At 32.7% G+C, this 16923-nt stretch overlaps 3 protein-coding genes across 6 annotated transcripts; 1 reads left to right on the top strand and 2 right to left on the bottom strand.

Moving 5' to 3' along the window:
- Positions 1-319: 319 nt before the first annotated feature.
- Positions 320-2335, top strand: LOC121203059 (pathogen-related protein). 3 transcript variants are annotated; one of them, XM_041086856.1, is made up of 4 exons: positions 320-507; positions 646-778; positions 881-1179; positions 1910-2335. In XM_041086856.1, exons 1-4 carry the CDS (start codon positions 373-375, stop codon positions 2054-2056), a joined length of 714 nt encoding a protein of 237 aa, XP_040942790.1. In that variant the 5' UTR covers positions 320-372; the 3' UTR covers positions 2057-2335. The 3 variants fall into 3 exon arrangements, with proteins under 3 accessions (XP_040942790.1, XP_040942791.1, XP_040942792.1); XM_041086857.1 differs by having other exon boundaries at positions 1902-2335; XM_041086858.1 differs by having other exon boundaries at positions 1895-2335.
- A 646-nt stretch (positions 2336-2981) lies between these two features.
- On the bottom strand, positions 2982-10954 carry LOC121213780 (anaphase-promoting complex subunit 6). 2 transcript variants are annotated; one of them, XM_041086855.1, is made up of 16 exons: positions 10570-10954; positions 10141-10275; positions 9839-9912; positions 9024-9063; positions 8893-8938; positions 8600-8679; positions 8306-8487; positions 7096-7221; positions 6919-6993; positions 6075-6200; positions 5551-5620; positions 4833-4915; positions 4296-4409; positions 3966-4065; positions 3423-3458; positions 2982-3208 (listed from the first exon to the last, which is right to left on the bottom strand). In XM_041086855.1, exons 1-16 carry the CDS (start codon positions 10813-10815, stop codon positions 3104-3106), a joined length of 1638 nt encoding a protein of 545 aa, XP_040942789.1. In that variant the 5' UTR covers positions 10816-10954; the 3' UTR covers positions 2982-3103. The 2 variants fall into 2 exon arrangements, 1 of the variants encoding a protein (XP_040942789.1); XR_005909203.1 differs by lacking the exon at positions 2982-3208 and adding an exon at positions 3533-3809 and having other exon boundaries at positions 3429-3458.
- Positions 10955-12259: 1305 nt separating this feature from the next.
- Positions 12260-14307, bottom strand: LOC121213779 (thioredoxin-like protein 4B). The gene is made up of 3 exons (XM_041086854.1): positions 13906-14307; positions 13527-13593; positions 12260-12692 (listed from the first exon to the last, which is right to left on the bottom strand). The coding sequence occupies exons 1-3, from the start codon at positions 14193-14195 to the stop codon at positions 12594-12596; spliced, it is 456 nt and encodes a 151-aa protein (XP_040942788.1). The 5' UTR covers positions 14196-14307; the 3' UTR covers positions 12260-12593.
- Between the last annotated feature and the right edge of the window lie 2616 nt (positions 14308-16923).

Below are 16923 nucleotides of genomic sequence, written 5' to 3'. Positions count from 1 at the left end.
CAAGCGCGTTGAGGGTGTAACATTTGTATTATAGAGTATAATAAAAAAATTAAAAATTTGAATATGTAATCTAATATCACACCCTCAAACCACTTGTGAAATCTAAAAACACTTCTTTGTCTTGTAAAATTTTCTTCAAACTTAAGAGGAGGTTTTACACCCAAACTCATTTAATTTGTGTAATTAAGATAAGGGCATAAACTAACCTAATTAATCAAAACGAGTGAACCATATGATTCCATATTTTAAAGCATTTTTGGAAGCAATTAACCCTGTAATTATTGCCATATTTTGTCCTATAAAAAGGGACCAGTTGTAGCTCTTTGCAACACAAATTATCCAAAATTTGGAAACCTCTGAAAGAGTGTAGAAATGGCGACAGTTCCAGCAGCAAAAGATAAGTACAGGTCATTCCTGGACGATGAAGCAGATAACGTTCAATGGCGACATGGTGCCCCTCCTTCATACGATGATGTCAATCAGCTCTTCGAACAAGGCCGTACCAAGGTTGTTTTGTTTATTTTCATCTCTCACAAACTTCCATTTCTATTTCTTTATTTTGGAAAAATGTTCTTTGGAGAAAGAAAGCATGCACCAATCATTGAATCAAATGTTGGTCTGATCCGAAAAAGAAAAACTTTGCAGGAATGGGAAGAAGGATCACTTGAAGAAATAGTGCAAAATGCTATAAAGACATGGGAGATGGAACTCTCCCACAAGGTTCGTTTGCAAGACTTCAAGTCCATCAACCATGAAAAATTCAACCTCATCGTTAATGGTATCTAACATATATACACACTGCATAATATCTTTGATAATTGCTGATATGATTAGTGATAGTGAAAGTGAACTAAAGCTTGGGAAACATTGGTGATTGAAGGAAGAGAAGGATTAAAAGGAGAAGAAGCACTAAAGATGGGCAGTTACAATGCATTATTGAAGAATTCACTTCCAAAAGAGTTTCAATATTACAAAGCAGATGAAGAGAGCTTTGAATCATCGCATGAAGCATTTCGTTCAGCTTTTCCTCGTGGATTTGCATGGGAAGTCATCCATGTTTACTCTGGACCTCCTTTGATTGCTTTCAAGTTCAGGCATTGGGGTATTTTTGAGGGTCCTTTTAAAGGACATGCCCCTACTGGAGAAACGGTTGAATTCTATGGGATAGCTACTGTTAAGGTATATATTTTTTAAAATATTTGTTTCTTCATAAATTATTCATGGTTAAATTTTCAATTGGGGCCCATGAAGCTTTGAGTGAATCAGGATCAAATCTTTTAAAGTGGTCATGAAATATCAAACCTGTTTAAATAAGGACTTTTCAAGCAATTGTACCACCTGCGGAAGTCCTCATTTGAGCAAGTTTGGTTCTTAATTTTTTAATCTTATTTCATTCGGGGGCTTCAGAAGTTTATACTCAAATTAAGCACTTAACCTTTCTTTAAAAACAGTCTATATTTAATATAATATGAAATAAGCACTAATGTCAAGGTTTGATTCTCTAAAAATAAGTCGTGCCCCATTAACTATTAATTGGAGGTATGATTTAAAATAAGTGGGTTCTGTTGTCACATATGAATAGATTCAAGCTTGGAAGGATTATAGAATTTGTTGCTTTGGTTTTTTACCTTTCCTTATCACCAAAAAAAACAACCCCCTTTTCTAAAGCATTAAACTTTATGTTAATTACTTACACCAAAACTACAAACTTGATTTTTAGTTCAAAGCTAATGACCCATTAATATAAAGGTTAAGGATTCTCTAACTTAAAAGCCAGTATCTAGTACTCATTATTTTATATATGTATATGAATATGGGTATAAAAATATGGTTTTATTGTTTATATATATAAGATAGATTATGCTATGGTAGGATGTGGTGGTGATGATTTTAGGTATAAGATGAACAGGTTGACGAAGGATTGAAGGTAGAAGAAGTGGAGGTATACTATGACCCAGCTCAGCTATTTGGTGGCCTATTGAAAGCTCCCCCCATCTCCATTTCTTCTTCACCAACTCATCATGCCTCTGCCTGCCCTTTCCATTCCTCTTCTTAATTTTACCTATCTTTATTTCCATTCCAATATTTCAAACTTCATATTACTTAGGTTTGTTTTACTGTACATAAAGTTTAATCCTTTTAGGTTTATGTTTGCCTCTCCTTACAGCCTTATCCTCAAAGTTCAAACCTAAATTATATCTCTAAATGAATAATATACTTTGCAATTGCACCCCATATTTATTTATGTATTTACTTCGACACTTTTACTATTTTATTTTTATAGCTATTTCGATTGTCATCTTCTACAATAATTAAAGGAAATAAATTGTCACAACTTTTCTTATTTTATTTTATTTTATTTATGGTATGGCTGAAGGATTACCATTCACAGGAACAAGTAGATAAATTGTCATATACAGAGAATATCCAAGCTTATCGTATACAACAATTATTACAAATATAAAAATATCTGATGAATTTAAAAGATTAAATTTAATCTATATACTATTAAAAATAAATAAATTCAAATTTTAACAAATTATTATTTATTATATAAAAAATGCTTTTTATTGTTTAACAAAATTAATATCTTTAAAATTTTTATAGTTTTGCAAATACAACATGTTGGAAATTAACCTGATCACTTTTTAACAATATTAACTCCATTAGAATTTAACTTTATTTGATTATATATAAAAACTAAATTCATCAATTTAATTAATAAGAAACCAAAATTGATCCAATCCCTAAACCTATTAAACACTTCCATCTACAAATAGCTTTGGACTTTTTAAAAAAATTAATGTATGAAATGATTTGGTTATACTTACTGGCCACTTGAAAGTTGGGCAAAAGAAAAAAAAACAATGAATAGTGCTATGAAATCCCTTTTTCTCTTTAAGAAAAGAAGCCTAAAAGTAAACACATTCAAGTAGAAAATAACTATTGCATGATTGTAGATGCAAACAAGAAACAAAACAAAAATTAACATGCTTTTATCAGCATAGATATAGTAATAGTATCAATGTTGTATAAATATTACATTTAACAATACAAACAATATTACAGGAAAAACAATGATATGAAACTTTGCAACCTTCTTTCAGTGAAAATCAATTTTGGGTTCAATGCCATGTCGACATTCGTCTGCAAGAGCAATATTTAACATTTCAGTGCAAAACGGATCATCCGGTTTCAGCCATAAAGCCTGTCATGGAAACAATTGAGTAAGAAGAACAAATTCAGAGATTTGGGACCAGAATAAGTTAAATGCATTGAAGCTCTTCTTCAACAATATTAATTTCTTTGTTCAAATGTTTAAATACTGAAAATTATTGAATCAAGCTAAAGGAGATGCAGCATGGAGAAGGTCTTGACACATTTCAAATAAAAGCTATGCAAATAGATCTTTGATTACTGACCTTATGATAGTATGTAATTGCAGAAGTAAAATTATCCTGCAAAAAGGTTAAAAACAAAATCATATACAACGAAAATTCTATCACAAACAGAGACTAAGCAGATACAGTACTGTGAAGTTGACATGCGGTCTGAATTGTTTGTTAATAATCCATGACCCTTTACCACTTGCATCGACATTAATTATCAAGATTCAAAAGAAGGGGGGGCCGGGGAGGAGGGGATTGCTCGCTTTGACACTCCTTACAGTTCTCCAAGTAGATAGCATATCACAGTAGAGTTCTTCCATGATCATTTCAATTTTGAAAACATAACTTCTCTTGAATTTATATCATGAGCACCATTCACCACCCACACTGATATGTATAGGTTAAAGACTTCATTTCCTCCTAGTTTATCAAGTTCCGAAGCAAGTAATCTCGGCTTATTACAAATTTCAAAACAGACTTTTCTTTTACAGTCTAGAAAATCAACTATAAAGCAATATTCAATTATTAATGCATCTGTTATGAAATATAACTTCTATTAAATTTGTATGGACTAACCTGCAAATGGTACGTGTATGCAAGACCAGCATAAGTGCTCAAGCTTTTTGTTGATAACGTTAGTGCCTTCTCATAGAATGAGATTGCTTCACGAAACATCCTGATACACCATATTCCCATATTAGTCTCAAAAGATTGAGCTCAACACTAGTCTTTTTGCTAACTAATACCACCAAAATTAGACCAGTATCTATAATTCTTTCTTGCAAAAGATTTGAAAACATCAGAATATAGAAATGTTTCGGAAAAAGCATGGACATTACTGTGGAGTTAATAGGGAACAGAAAGTTTTAAGATAGCATGGAGTTCTAAAAAGTTAAAATAACATACTTTAGTTTCCTATAAGCATGGGCAAGATTAACCACAGTAGGTTCCCACATTTCACTTAATGGGTTTGGAATAAGAGCCAATGTTTTCTCAAACCACCAAACAGCTTGATTATACCTGCAAAGTTTTCAAAGAAGGAAAATGCTGTTATAATAATTAAAACTAGATATAGATAACTTCAAAAGAAATTAACCTTCTGAAAGGAATACAAACACATGATATATTTACATATACATGAAATGGAATCTTTACCAAAAAATGGCATACAATGAAATGACAATTTGAATCATAAAAACATGGTGCAGAAGATAACTGCATACCAGGTAAACAAGTAATAGAAAATTATGTTTAGAAGAAAAACAAAAAGTTACTAGTTAGTATTAATCTGTTGACCAAGTTCAATGGAATAATAATAGTAATAATAAATAGATTGTTCCCTGGTTCTCATTTTCAAACATGGAAGTATCAACCTACTAAACTTAAAAACAAGTTTCAACAAGTTTAAAAATCCAACTCTAAAATAAGGTGCATTATCCTTACTCTTTCATATGATATGCAACAACTCCAAGCTCATTATATACAAGTGGATCTGCAGGACAAATCGCCTTTGCCTGCATGATAAACTGAAAAGCAATGCCCTAGTTAAAATTTTTAATCATGCCAGAAAATAATGATTTCTGAAGATACTAGGAAAAGATAATTGAAATGAAACAAAGACAAAAGAGATTATTATAAGCGAAGAAAACTTAGCAAAACAGCACAGTCCATGACCAAAAACAAAAAACACAATGATCAATAATTTATAAAGAACTTTTTCTTTAACCTTGTCAATTATTATACTGATCTCTTTTGCAGCCAAACAATTGACCACCAATTTTGCTTGATTTAAGAAATAAAGGAGAGATTATCATTCATATGGAGTTTGCTTCAGTTTCCAAACTTATTCATGAAAATCCAAGTTTTGATGTTTAGATATTTTATAGTTCTACAAAATAAATTATAACAGCAATCTCTTCTAATCTTGGGGAAGATGGCACAATGCACGCTACCAAGGCAATTTTCAAGTAATAGAAAATAATATCAATATTGATACTAGCTGTTATATACGTACTTGCTTCACTATGTAACATTATAGTCCTCCCCACCACAAGACTATATTTCCTAGAGTTGTCCTTATGCCCACCTCCTTAGTTTGTTAGAAAATATACCCTAACGTACAAACCATGTAATATGCCATTTCTACATATTCTCAAATCACCTGCTCAGCAAGCTTGAAGCTGTGAGTCCGCATGTACTCCATTCCAATGTACAAAGTTGGTAAATGGCACCTGGAATAAGAGAACATCAAGATTCAACCTGTAAAAGGACAATCCATAAATAATAAGATGACTTCAACTACGCTTACATGCAATGCAAAATGGGGGAGATTTTGGATAATGACAACCAAGAATGAACAAGAATGCATAACTTTTTTTATTTTAACAGGAGCACTGAGTACAATGTCAGATAGCTAGCTTTAGAAAAAGGAGAAAAACCATAAGACTTGCAATCTCCAGCCTAGCAGGAAAAAGAAACTCTGAAAGCAGTAATATCAATCGAATATAGTGATCAGATACTGGGAGACACCATTCAAGAAAAAATGGATTTGATGAAAATGGGTGCCAATAAAGTTTCAAGGAAATAAAGCTACAAAAGATAAAGAACTACAGAAAATATATATCCTTTTAGCTTCCCCATAAAGCAACATCTAGATTGAAGAAAGAACATATAATACAAATTTACCCTGGAAACAGACGAGCAGCAGTCCTATAAGCTGACATTGCTTGATCTCCCTCTTCGCGAACAGCATAAGCATTTCCAAAACCTATCCATGCAGGAGCAAATGTTCCATCTAAACTTGTCGACTTGCTGCAGAGTGGAGCAACATCAATCAATTCAATTGATATGGGAGCCTAATAAGATCAAAATTAAAATATTTTTGACAAGCAGTAGAGATAAATCTCAAAACTAAAGGTGTAATTCATATTGAAACTGAATTATCGAACCACATCAAATCTCCGAGGAAAAAAGCAACAGATAACCCATGAAAATTTGAAAGGACAATGGGAAAAGCTAATATTAACAAACAAAATCCTAATAAGATCAAAACTAAAATATATTTTACTAGCGGTACAGACAAATGTAGAGATTAAAGGTATAATGCATGCTAAAAAATGAATCATCAAACAACCTGGCATCAAATCTCCAAGAAAACAAAGCATATTACCAACCAGTAAAATTGGAAAAGGACGGTGAGCAAAGTTAACAGAAATTAACAAACATAATCAATGGCCAACCCATGAGAGTTTTTATCCTAGAATAATTTCCAAATTATCAAGCTAGAGATATCTCAAAATTAACTGAACATGGACACAATGTTTAACCCTTTCAAAGCACACATGAATTCAAGATGCAATACCATCATCAAAACATCTAATGAAGTTTATATTGATAGATGCTTTTCTTTCCACCAAATGCAAGATTTTGTTAGTATCAAACAAGGTGATGTTTCATAACATAAATATAAAAAGTTACTCACTTAGGCATCCATTACATTGGTAAATTAGTACAGCTTTGAAATATTTACCTGAAATAACGGCGTGATTGATCATATTTCTTGATACAATAGTAGTAACAGCCTACCGCAAACCATGACAAAGCCCTATAATAAAGTACAAATCAGGTGAACAATGTAATACACTGTAGAAAGTCTTCATAAAGGAGAAGAAAAAGAAATTTATGCTCAACTAAAACTATTTCTCACTTTTGAGGATAATCCTTTACTAAATTGCAAGCCATGAGGTAAAGCTCATTTGAATTCCCAAGCTCCATTGCCGCTGCTAAATGCACCAAGGTACATTTCAGGTGGAAAGGATCCTTTTCAAGCAATCTGCAAGGCAAAATGTAAAGCTTACATTATATAAAGCACCCTGGGTAGAGTTTAGAATCACCATCAATTTGTATGAAAAAGATGTGTACTTATATCTTGGATTATTATGCCATACACTGGCAGTGGAGTTCTTTAACTCCATAAGCGGGGTTAAAAGGCCACCACGTCTCATTTATTTACCTTTTTATTTTTAAATATAACCTAAGGACATATGACAGTTTTTTAAATTATACTTGTTGAGTTCAACAAAACCACTGCAAATGTATTTGATAACGACCAGTATATTTTCATGAAACCTAATGAAAATGCCTCATTTTTTAATACCTGTCATGGCTTAATTGTGACAAATGTCTTCCATTTATCAAATCATAAAAACATTACAATTTAATTACTTTTTTAGTATATTTATATAATTTATAAAAAATAAGAAAAGGTTACATTTAATAAGTTTTTCAGTTACCTATTATATAATTTCCACAAAATTGCCAAAAACATTATCATTCCCCATAAGTATTTGCTTCAACTTTTTGTGTAATTTTGAATACATACCAAAAATATTACAAATTTTATTTCACTTTTTCTTCTAATTCTAGTTACAAAATATCTAGTGTTTTATGTATATGCATATTTAACTTTTCACACTATTTTCCTGTAATCTTGACAGATTAATTTTTTTTTAAAATTCCTCTTTTACTTTATCATTTCTCAGGTTTGTAGGTTTAACAAATTATGGAAAAAATCTACCTTTTAGTAAGTTTTTTACGTTCTTGAAGAAATATGACTCCTTTTTCAAATTTTTGACACTTGGAAAATGAAAATAGATAAGAGAGAGTAGCTATAAGATTTTTTTGTAGCTATAAGATTTTTTTTTCTTCTTTTAATTGTAAAATTTTAATAATTTGTAATAAATTGAAACATGAAAAAAGAGTAAAAGACTGATCAGATTTTGTTTGTCTCCATATAACTATAACCCCTGCATAGAATATAATGAAAATATGCATCTATCTTATCATAAAAAGTTCTAAAGATGTAGCAGACCAGGGAAATTACTAGTTAAATAAAGTTAAGTGTGATTTTGACTTACGTAGAAGTTAGTTCAAAGCATTTTTGATATTCTCCACATTGATGGTAGTATTCAGCTTTACATGCCAAAAGATCAGTGTTGTCTTTCAAAGTACACATCAAGGATTGGCTAGAAAGGTCAGTTTTAGAACTTTCCTTTTCAAGCTCTTTAAATTTCGCTTCTACAACATTTTCCTTGTCATACTGCATTTAAGAAAAAGAGTTGGCATAAGATAGACCAAAGAAAATGAACAAGTAGCAAAGGGAATCTGAAATGCTTATATTCCAAGCAGAGATAATTCAGGCTGCATATTACCTTTTTGATCAAGCAAGAATAGAAAGAAGAGAGCCATCCATCTTCAGGACCAAATTGTAAAGATGAAAGTAGACTGGTTTCTGTAATCCAGTAGCAAAAGAAAAAACAAAAGTTGAAAATTGTTGCTTTTTCTAAACCATGAAAACATTTATGCTGAACAATGCATAAGAGTCCAACAAAAATGAAAATCAGAAAACCAAAGTTTTGAGAATTGAGAGTAGCAAACTTCAAGCATCTATTCGATGTAATAATGACCGGAAGGGAACCAAAAAAAAAAAGTTGTTGAACCTTACCTTCCTCACACGTAAGCATGTGATTTTCAACTAGACACTCCAAAGCCTGAAGAGTTGCAGAAAATACGATCATGAAATAAATCATCAAGAATGAAACAGCTATGACAGTGAGCATAATATCACATAAGTACCTCATAACATAAAGGATCAGCTTTGATAGCAGCTTTGTACCTAAAAAAAACACAATCAAGTAGATAACCTATAAGCATTTTCAACCAATATAGACATTCTTTTCAACAAAACCAGGAGAAGAAAAAACTAAGATCCCTATAAAGAAACAAGGGTACTTAAAGAAAGAGAGCAAGAGTTTGGCCAGAAAGAAATTCTAAAAATATAGCTCTGTCTATTACAATAGCAGAAAAAAATTGACGCATAAGAATATTAAAACCACCATTATAACAGTAGAAAAGAGAACTAAACCAAGAAGCAAGAAGCCCAAACTCCAAAATAAGGATTAACTCTTTATTTAGCAGCAAATCTACAAGACATCATTATCTATCTATAAAAAGGTTCCAGGTCTAAAAATTTTCTTTTACCACCTATTCTTATGCCTTCAAGGGTGCATAAAACCTATCCAAGGAATCTCAAATGCACAAAATCAGGGTGTCTATGTTGCAAACACAGCAATTGCCTCAAGTTATTAGTTACCAATCCAAATCACAGGCTGTAACTTCAATTTAAAATTTTTGGGGTATGTAATCTAATTAAGATTCTTTACATAGATATAAGAGTTATACCATGTACTAGATGCATATCATGCATCCTTTACTCTTTCAATTAATTATCAGGAAACTGCTATCACAAAATCCATAACTTGTATAGGTAAAGGAAAACAAGACATGAGCCTTCAATCCTTTTATTTTCCTTAATGAAATGAGCACTAACCGCTCATGAAAAAAGAAAACAATTTAGCTCAGGATGCTTGAATGCATTTACATGTACATACCATAGTCGAGCCTGAGCACGATTTTCTAAAGCTTCATACGCCTTTCCTCTTAAAAAGCATATGGCTGAAGATATCTGTCAGAAAATGTATGAGTCATGTTCCTCCAATTAACACTTTATGCAAAGAGAAAATTCGCTAACTATTTATAGAGGTTATAATCAATACCATAAAACTAAAATACTAGAAAGGAATATAACCAATTCCATCCCAGCCCAAATGATTTTTCAGGACTCCCGAACAACCCACTAGAAAAGAAGACAGAATCGTAACAACGAAAAAAGGCAATAAATTAAGATCTTTACATTCATTTCACGATCTTCCCCATCTTTGTCCAAGTACATATCACTATTATCCTTTGTTTCATAAGCGTCCCCGTGTTCATCAAGCTTCTCATCTCCTAACATGAAAAGACACTGGTCCCACTCCTTGAGCTCCTCCTGATCAAATCAATCCAATCCAAAAATATTATTAGAAAAAACACCTTCAACTAAAACCCTACAGTACAACCTAAACCCTCAATCAACCAAAAAAATTACTTTTTTTCCGGAAATCTCTAAACCGTAAATCAACAAAAAATAATCAAAAGAAGAAATTTGTATTACGGAAATCAGACAGTGATATTCATCATCAAAAAATAATTCAAGGAAAACCTAAACATGGAAGAAAATAATGTTAATTAGGGAGGAAAAAAAAAGAACAAGTCTTTTAGGGTAATTGTGAAATGAGTTTACGAGGCACTTGGCAGCGAGATAGCGGAAACGGAGATCGCGGAAGACGATTTTAGAGGCATTAAGGAGATGATAAGCACGACGGAAATGGCGACCGAGGAAGAGAGCTTGAGCTTGCATGTAGATATCGGCGGGGTCATTGGTAATAGCGGCGACTTTGTCGGCGAAAAAAATGGCGGATGAATAAAGATGCTTGCTAACGCAGTCTCGAACTACGCCGCGAAGTCTCTCTATTTCTTCTTCTCTCATGTCTCCAATGAAAATGGTGGGTTCTTTTCTTTTTCCCAGGAAATTTTTGAAAGGGTTTTCCCAGAGTCAGAGATGGAGTGGAAAAAAAGAGGGAGGAAATGAGCGGGAGTTTGGATTTTGTTGTTGAAACATTTCCACGTTTTTGTTGGCCCAAATGACGGTTGAGCCCGGTCTATGTGCTGGCTTGGATCAATTAATTATTTTTAGACCAAGCGGATCATATAAATTAATTCAAGGGTAAACTACACTTTTAGTCATCCAACTATTGATAAATTTCTTTTTTGGTCACTGAATTATTAAAAGTACAAAATGGTCACTCAATTATTCTATATTTTTCTTTTCTAGTCACTAGCCTGACGAGAGTATGATGTGGTAGCTTCTAAAATTGGCATAATAGTAACTTTAACCCTCAACATTTATACATTGTGTCAATTTAGTCTTGATTCTAAAAAATTTAACTCTCAATGTTAACACATTGTGTAATTTGGTCCTCTTTTTTTCAATTTTGCTTTTCTTTATAGCCCTTTCACCTAAAAAGTCAAAAAAAAATTATCCACTAAATTTGATTAGAAATATACCAAAAATAGAAACACTCAAAAATCCAATGTAATATTTTTCATATTTTCTAATTCTTTTAAAATTAATCCTCAATCATGAAAAAAAGTAGAACTGCAAAAGAAAGGCCAAATTGCATAATGTGTAAATGTTCAGGGTTAATGTTTTAGAATCAAGTCTAAATTGACACAATGTATAGATGTTAGGGTTAATGTTGTTATTATGTTACTTTTAAAAGTTGCCAAATTATCTTTTTGTTAGTAATTTAATAGCTGGGAACTAAAAAAGAAATTTTTGAATAGCTGGATGACCAAGAAAGAAAAAGGTGAATAGGTTCTAAATTTTTATAATTAGGTTACCAAAAATAATTTACTAACAGTTAAGTGACTACCAGTATAGTTTATCCTTAGTTGTATTAGGTTAACTCCACCAGATGTCCTCAAATTATGACTTAAGTTTTATATTGCTATCTAAATTGTATAATATTTTAATTAAGTCTTCCAAGTATTAATATTGTGCCAATCAAGTCATTTTTTCAACTTAGCCATCAGTTTAGATATGATGTTGCATTCATAATTTGGATCTAACATGAAAAAAACAAAGTGATGCAAATGTACATTCGTGTTTATTTTACATGTTTTAAATATAATTCAAATTAAATCCGAGTTGACATTTAATGCCTAAATTAACATCGATATAATACTAATATTTTAAATTTTTTAAAGAATAATCCAATTGAATTCAAATGAACTCCAATTTAAGTTAGGCTGGAGTTGAAAAATGGAGTCATACGAGTCATTCAGATCAAATACGAGATTATCAAAAAATTCTAACTCAAAAGAAAGTGATTTGCAATACGAGTTTCCAGATATGAATGACATACTGAATATGCTGAATATAAACCAAAATTCTCAGTATAAGATGGAGCTTTACAAAATCTTCAATTCGTCATACATCATAAGTCAATCACATATTTTTAATATAACTTCAACTACCTTTTCAATCATTCATATAGAAAAATGTTCAGACACCTAATGGTTTTTGTACATTGATCAAAACCTGACTGCCTATGACCTTAAGACTTTCTTTCAATTGATATTTGATACCTTTCTCTCTGGATGGAGCACAATGTTTCATTCCCTCATTTGAACTGAAATCACTCATCAGCCGAGCCGAAAATACACTCCAAAGTTTCAAATGATCCAGGTGAAGACCCCCAAAAGTCATACATCCTTGTATAGCAATTGATACTTTGGTATTCGTTCTGGGGGTAGAGGGCAATTAACAATCAACTTGCCTTTCATGGCTCCCCTAAATATTGCCTGCAAGGTCAAAGTCAAAAGATTAGCTAGCTCAAAGCTGATATGTCAATATCAACGTAGAAGTCACAAGGGCATGTATCAGAAATACAGAATTCATTACCAATATTATTACTTTTACAGGAAATGTCTATCCATGAAATCTACCATGAGGGAACAATTGCTTAGCACAAACCACAAAGAAGACAGTTTGACAAAGAGAAGATCATACTTGGAACTACTAACAGGAAAATTCGGCCTAACTTCTCAAGCATACAACCAAGACTTAAGAAGCACGGACACAGACATGGCAATTCCGTATCTTTGAAAAAAAGTTAAGGAACAACATCGCAGAGATATGGCATGGGAGATCTCTTATTATTACTTTTTCTTAATACCAGCATGGCATGGGAGGTCTTTTTCTTCACCTTCTCCAGCCAGCCACCACTGTTTCAACGTCGTCTTTATTTTTTTTTTCTCTTGGCTCTGTTCTGGAAAAAAGTAGTCTTATCACAGTGTCCAACTAAAGAATTAGTGTTTTTTTTGCCATATCCGGCCGAGTCTAGTACATACAAAAGCATGTCCATGTTGGACAAGGACACAACTCTGGGTCACAAGGGCTTCAACCATGTCCCATTCTTCCTAGACCAAGATATATCACTCTTCCAATAGCTATTGTTCATTCCAGCCATTGCCCCGTGAGGGATGAATTACGAGTAGTGTCAACTCCGATTAGCAAATTGGTAAAATAGAAAGTGAAAACAACAATGTTTACATGAATAAACTACGTCACTCACAATGTAATGACTAATGAGATTGATAGATCATGAAATTGTTAAGGCACCAAATACAGCATACCTCTACAACATCTATGAAGTCTTGCTTTTCATGAAATGCTCCCACCCATTTTGTGTGATCCGCGGTCCTGAATCACAATAAAACAACATTAACCCAATTGCAGAAGAACCCTAATACCCAAACTGAAGTCTCTAAATACTTATAATTTATTGCAGAGACAAATTTTTCTTTCTGTTTGAAAACAAGAGAAATCGATACAATTCATAAAACCCCAATTCCAAACATAATTAAAGCCATAAACATAATTCACTAATCATGCTTTGTCGGGTCGGCAACTTAAGAAAAAGCAAATAAGCAGCAAAGTAACAACAGAATTCAATTCATTTAACCGAATTAAATTAAAATTGAAAACGAAGAAATAAGGATAAAAATTAAATACCCAGAATCCATCTTCATATGATGAGCATTGAAGAAGAAAATAGTCGAAGGAATCAAGGTGATATCGAAATACTTGACGTAAACCTGAACATCATCGGAATCAACGTCAACTAAAGCTACCGTGGCGAATTTGGAAACCTCGCGCGCTGTCTTGGCAAGGATGTCGTCTAACTGAAGACAGACGGCGTCGTCGGCACGGCCGAATCGGAGGACGAGGACCTTGTCGATGGTGTCTCGGATGATCGTGTCTACTTCTTTCTTCCTCGTCAATGTCGGTAAGAGGTAACTCATCTTCAGCCCCTTTTCTTTCTTTCAATAAAAGAGAGGTTTTTCTTTATTTAATTTTAGAGGGTAAAAAAAGTTTTTAATTGTTTATCAAGAGTATAACTTGGGTTACAAATTTACAATGTAATGTTCATTTGCAATTTAGAATTTAGAATTTAATTTTTATTTTTATTTTTAAAATTTTAAAATTTAAGTTAAATTATTAATATGATTAAATAGTTTGTTAAGTTTATTGGTGCGATATTTTGAATTAAAAAATAATTATTCAATAAACATGTAACTAAAAAATTTGTAATAAACTTAAATTTAACAGAATAATTTTAGCAGTATAGACAATTGGATCTAAGTTCTGAAATTTAAAAACTAGAGAGCTTGAATTCCTAGAATTAAAAGTATAAGTACTAAATTTTAAATGTGAAAAGAGTACAATGATTTATTGCATATTTATCCTATAATTTTATATTTTACATTTATTTATTTTTCCCTCTATGATTGCAATTAATTTTATTTGTGTTTTTTACTTAAAAATAAAATATTTTTCATTGTTTAACAAATTTTTCTGAAATCATACTTAGAAATTTGTTTTGAATGTAACAAACACAACATAAACTATATCTATTACAAAATGTTATAGAAACATTTTCGTTTGACTACCAAATTTTATTTTATAATAAAATAATATTTTCTTTAGTAAAATTTTAGACATATATTTCAGGTTAAACCAAACTTAAACACATATAAAATTTGCCTAAACCAGGCCGACCAATGAACCTCCTCTACTAATATAGACTTAGCAATGATCAATATCTAATTAAAACTTAATTTGGTTACATATTGTCAAGCTACTAGATACTCAAATGAATAAACTGAGTTACTTTCATTTCAACGTGCTTTGCATGAATACAACTGCATGTATTTAATAAGCTCACCTAACCAACTGTAACAGAAAAGCTTAACTCTCCTAACCGTCACCAACTACTAACTACTAACTATTATTATTCCTAACATGCCCCATGCTTATCAAGTTCTTCCCTGCTTGTAACAACAACACCTAGTCGATCACGAAACTTGGTGAATGCCCCTATCGATAGTGGCTTAATTAGTATGTCAGCAGTTTGTTCTAAACCTGGTATATGCCCTACATGAAGTACCCCATCAGCAACATTTTCTCTAACAAAGAGTAGATCTATTTCAACATGTTTAAATTTTGAGTGCATAACTGGATTCCCCGCAACTGCAACAGCTGTAGAACTGTCGCACCATACCAATGCATTCTATGGAACTAAAACACACAATTCAGCCAGCAAAGCTTGAATCCACATTATCTCAGCCGTGACATAAGCCACACTCCTATACTCCGCTTCTGCTGTAGACCTTGATATAGCTTGTTGCTTCTTCGAGCTCCAGGAAACTGGATTTCCACCAAGAAACACACAAAAGCCTGAGGTTGACCTCCGATCATCTATATCAGACCCCCAACTTGCATCTGAGTACCCTTCAAGTGAGAAGCTTGACGTTCGAGTGAATTGCAGCCCATACTCTAATGTCTCTTGTAGGTATCTTAATATCCTCTTTACTACCTTGACATGCAGATCCAAAGGCTTATGCATAAATTGGAAAACTTTGTTTACTGCATATGCTATGTCTGGTCTGTTGCGGAAGCGACGATAATATTAATAACAATATTATCAGAAATATTTAGATAATTATTATGCCAACAATTATACTAAGAAAATTCCCAGTTAAATTGGAGGGGTCACAATGGTCCCGCTTAAAACCCAACAACTAGACAGAACTCACTTAGATATTTATAGCAATAATAACTAAATAAATATAACCAACATAAAGCTATTAAATAAAAGCAAACAAATAAGAAATAAAATACCAGAGTTTTAACGAGGTTCGGCCAATTTAGCTTACGTCCTCGGACACTACCAAATTAATATTTCCTCTAGAAATATTACAAAGGAGAAGATTTTGGGATCATACAACCAAAGGGGGAGGGGTTCTATATATAACAAACCAAACCCCCTCCCTTTCTATCTTTTCCTAATGTGGGATATTGCCAATATTCAACAAATCTCCACCTTGGCGATATTCCACATCTTCGAACATCTTCTCATAACACTAACTTCAATAGTGTCTTCAAATTTGCAACCAATCGCCTTCTTCCCTTTTGGTAGTTGTGCCAGCTTCCACGTCTTGTTTTTCTCTAGAGATTGCATTTCCTCTTCCATTGCACCTAACCATCTATTATTCTCTAAACTCTGAATGGCTTCGGTGTAAGTGGATGGAATATTATCAACAACTGGAAGTGCATAAGCTACCATGTCAGTGAAACGAGCTGGTTTCTGAATTTCTCGTCTCTGCCTTCTGACTGCAATTGGCTCTGATTGCTGTTGAGGTTCTTGGGTAGAAACCTCTTCCTCATCTGACTCTGCATCTGCCAATGAAGAATCACTAGTGGTACCTTCTGCTGGAATTACCACACTCTGCTCAAACTCCACCTGCTGCGGAGTACACTCCACCTGCTGCGAAGTACTACTCACTCCTTCTGGATTTACCTTATTCAACATGGCAGATTCATGAAAGGTAACATCCCTACTGATTATCGTCTTCTTTGCCTCTAGACACCACAAACGATATCCCTTAACACCAGCATTGAAGCCCATGAATAGAGCCTTCTTTGCTCTTGGATCTAACTTTGATTCTTTCACATGATAATATGCAATAG

This window comes from Gossypium hirsutum, chromosome D01 (assembly GCF_007990345.1).
Source record: "Gossypium hirsutum isolate 1008001.06 chromosome D01, Gossypium_hirsutum_v2.1, whole genome shotgun sequence".
NCBI lineage: Eukaryota > Viridiplantae > Streptophyta > Magnoliopsida > Malvales > Malvaceae > Gossypium > Gossypium hirsutum.
This window is presented reverse-complemented; position numbering and strand designations above follow the sequence as displayed.

Bases quoted from the DNA above. Each gene is read 5' to 3' on its own strand.
- LOC121213779 (XM_041086854.1), bottom strand. From the start codon at position 14,195: ATGAGTTACCTCTTACCGACATTGACGAGGAAGAAAGAAGTAGACACG. The intron at 13,594-13,905 runs GTATTTAATTTT...ATTGTGATTCAG, and splicing joins CATATGAAGATGGATTCTGG to GACCGCGGATCACACAAAAT. The intron at 12,693-13,526 runs GTATGCTGTATT...TTGACCTTGCAG, and splicing joins ACTTCATAGATGTTGTAGAG to GCAATATTTAGGGGAGCCAT.
- LOC121213780 (XM_041086855.1), bottom strand. From the start codon at position 10,815: ATGAGAGAAGAAGAAATAGAGAGACTTCGCGGCGTAGTTCGAGACTGC. The intron at 8,680-8,892 runs GTAAGGTTCAAC...ACTGGATTACAG, and splicing joins CATGCTTACGTGTGAGGAAG to AAACCAGTCTACTTTCATCT. The intron at 4,916-5,550 runs GTGATTTGAGAA...ATTGCTTTTCAG, and splicing joins GCTTCAAGCTTGCTGAGCAG to TTTATCATGCAGGCAAAGGC.
- LOC121203059 (XM_041086856.1), top strand. From the start codon at position 373: ATGGCGACAGTTCCAGCAGCAAAAGATAAGTACAGGTCATTCCTGGAC. The intron at 508-645 runs GTTGTTTTGTTT...AAAACTTTGCAG, and splicing joins TCGAACAAGGCCGTACCAAG to GAATGGGAAGAAGGATCACT. The intron at 1,180-1,909 runs GTATATATTTTT...TAAGATGAACAG, and splicing joins ATGGGATAGCTACTGTTAAG to GTTGACGAAGGATTGAAGGT.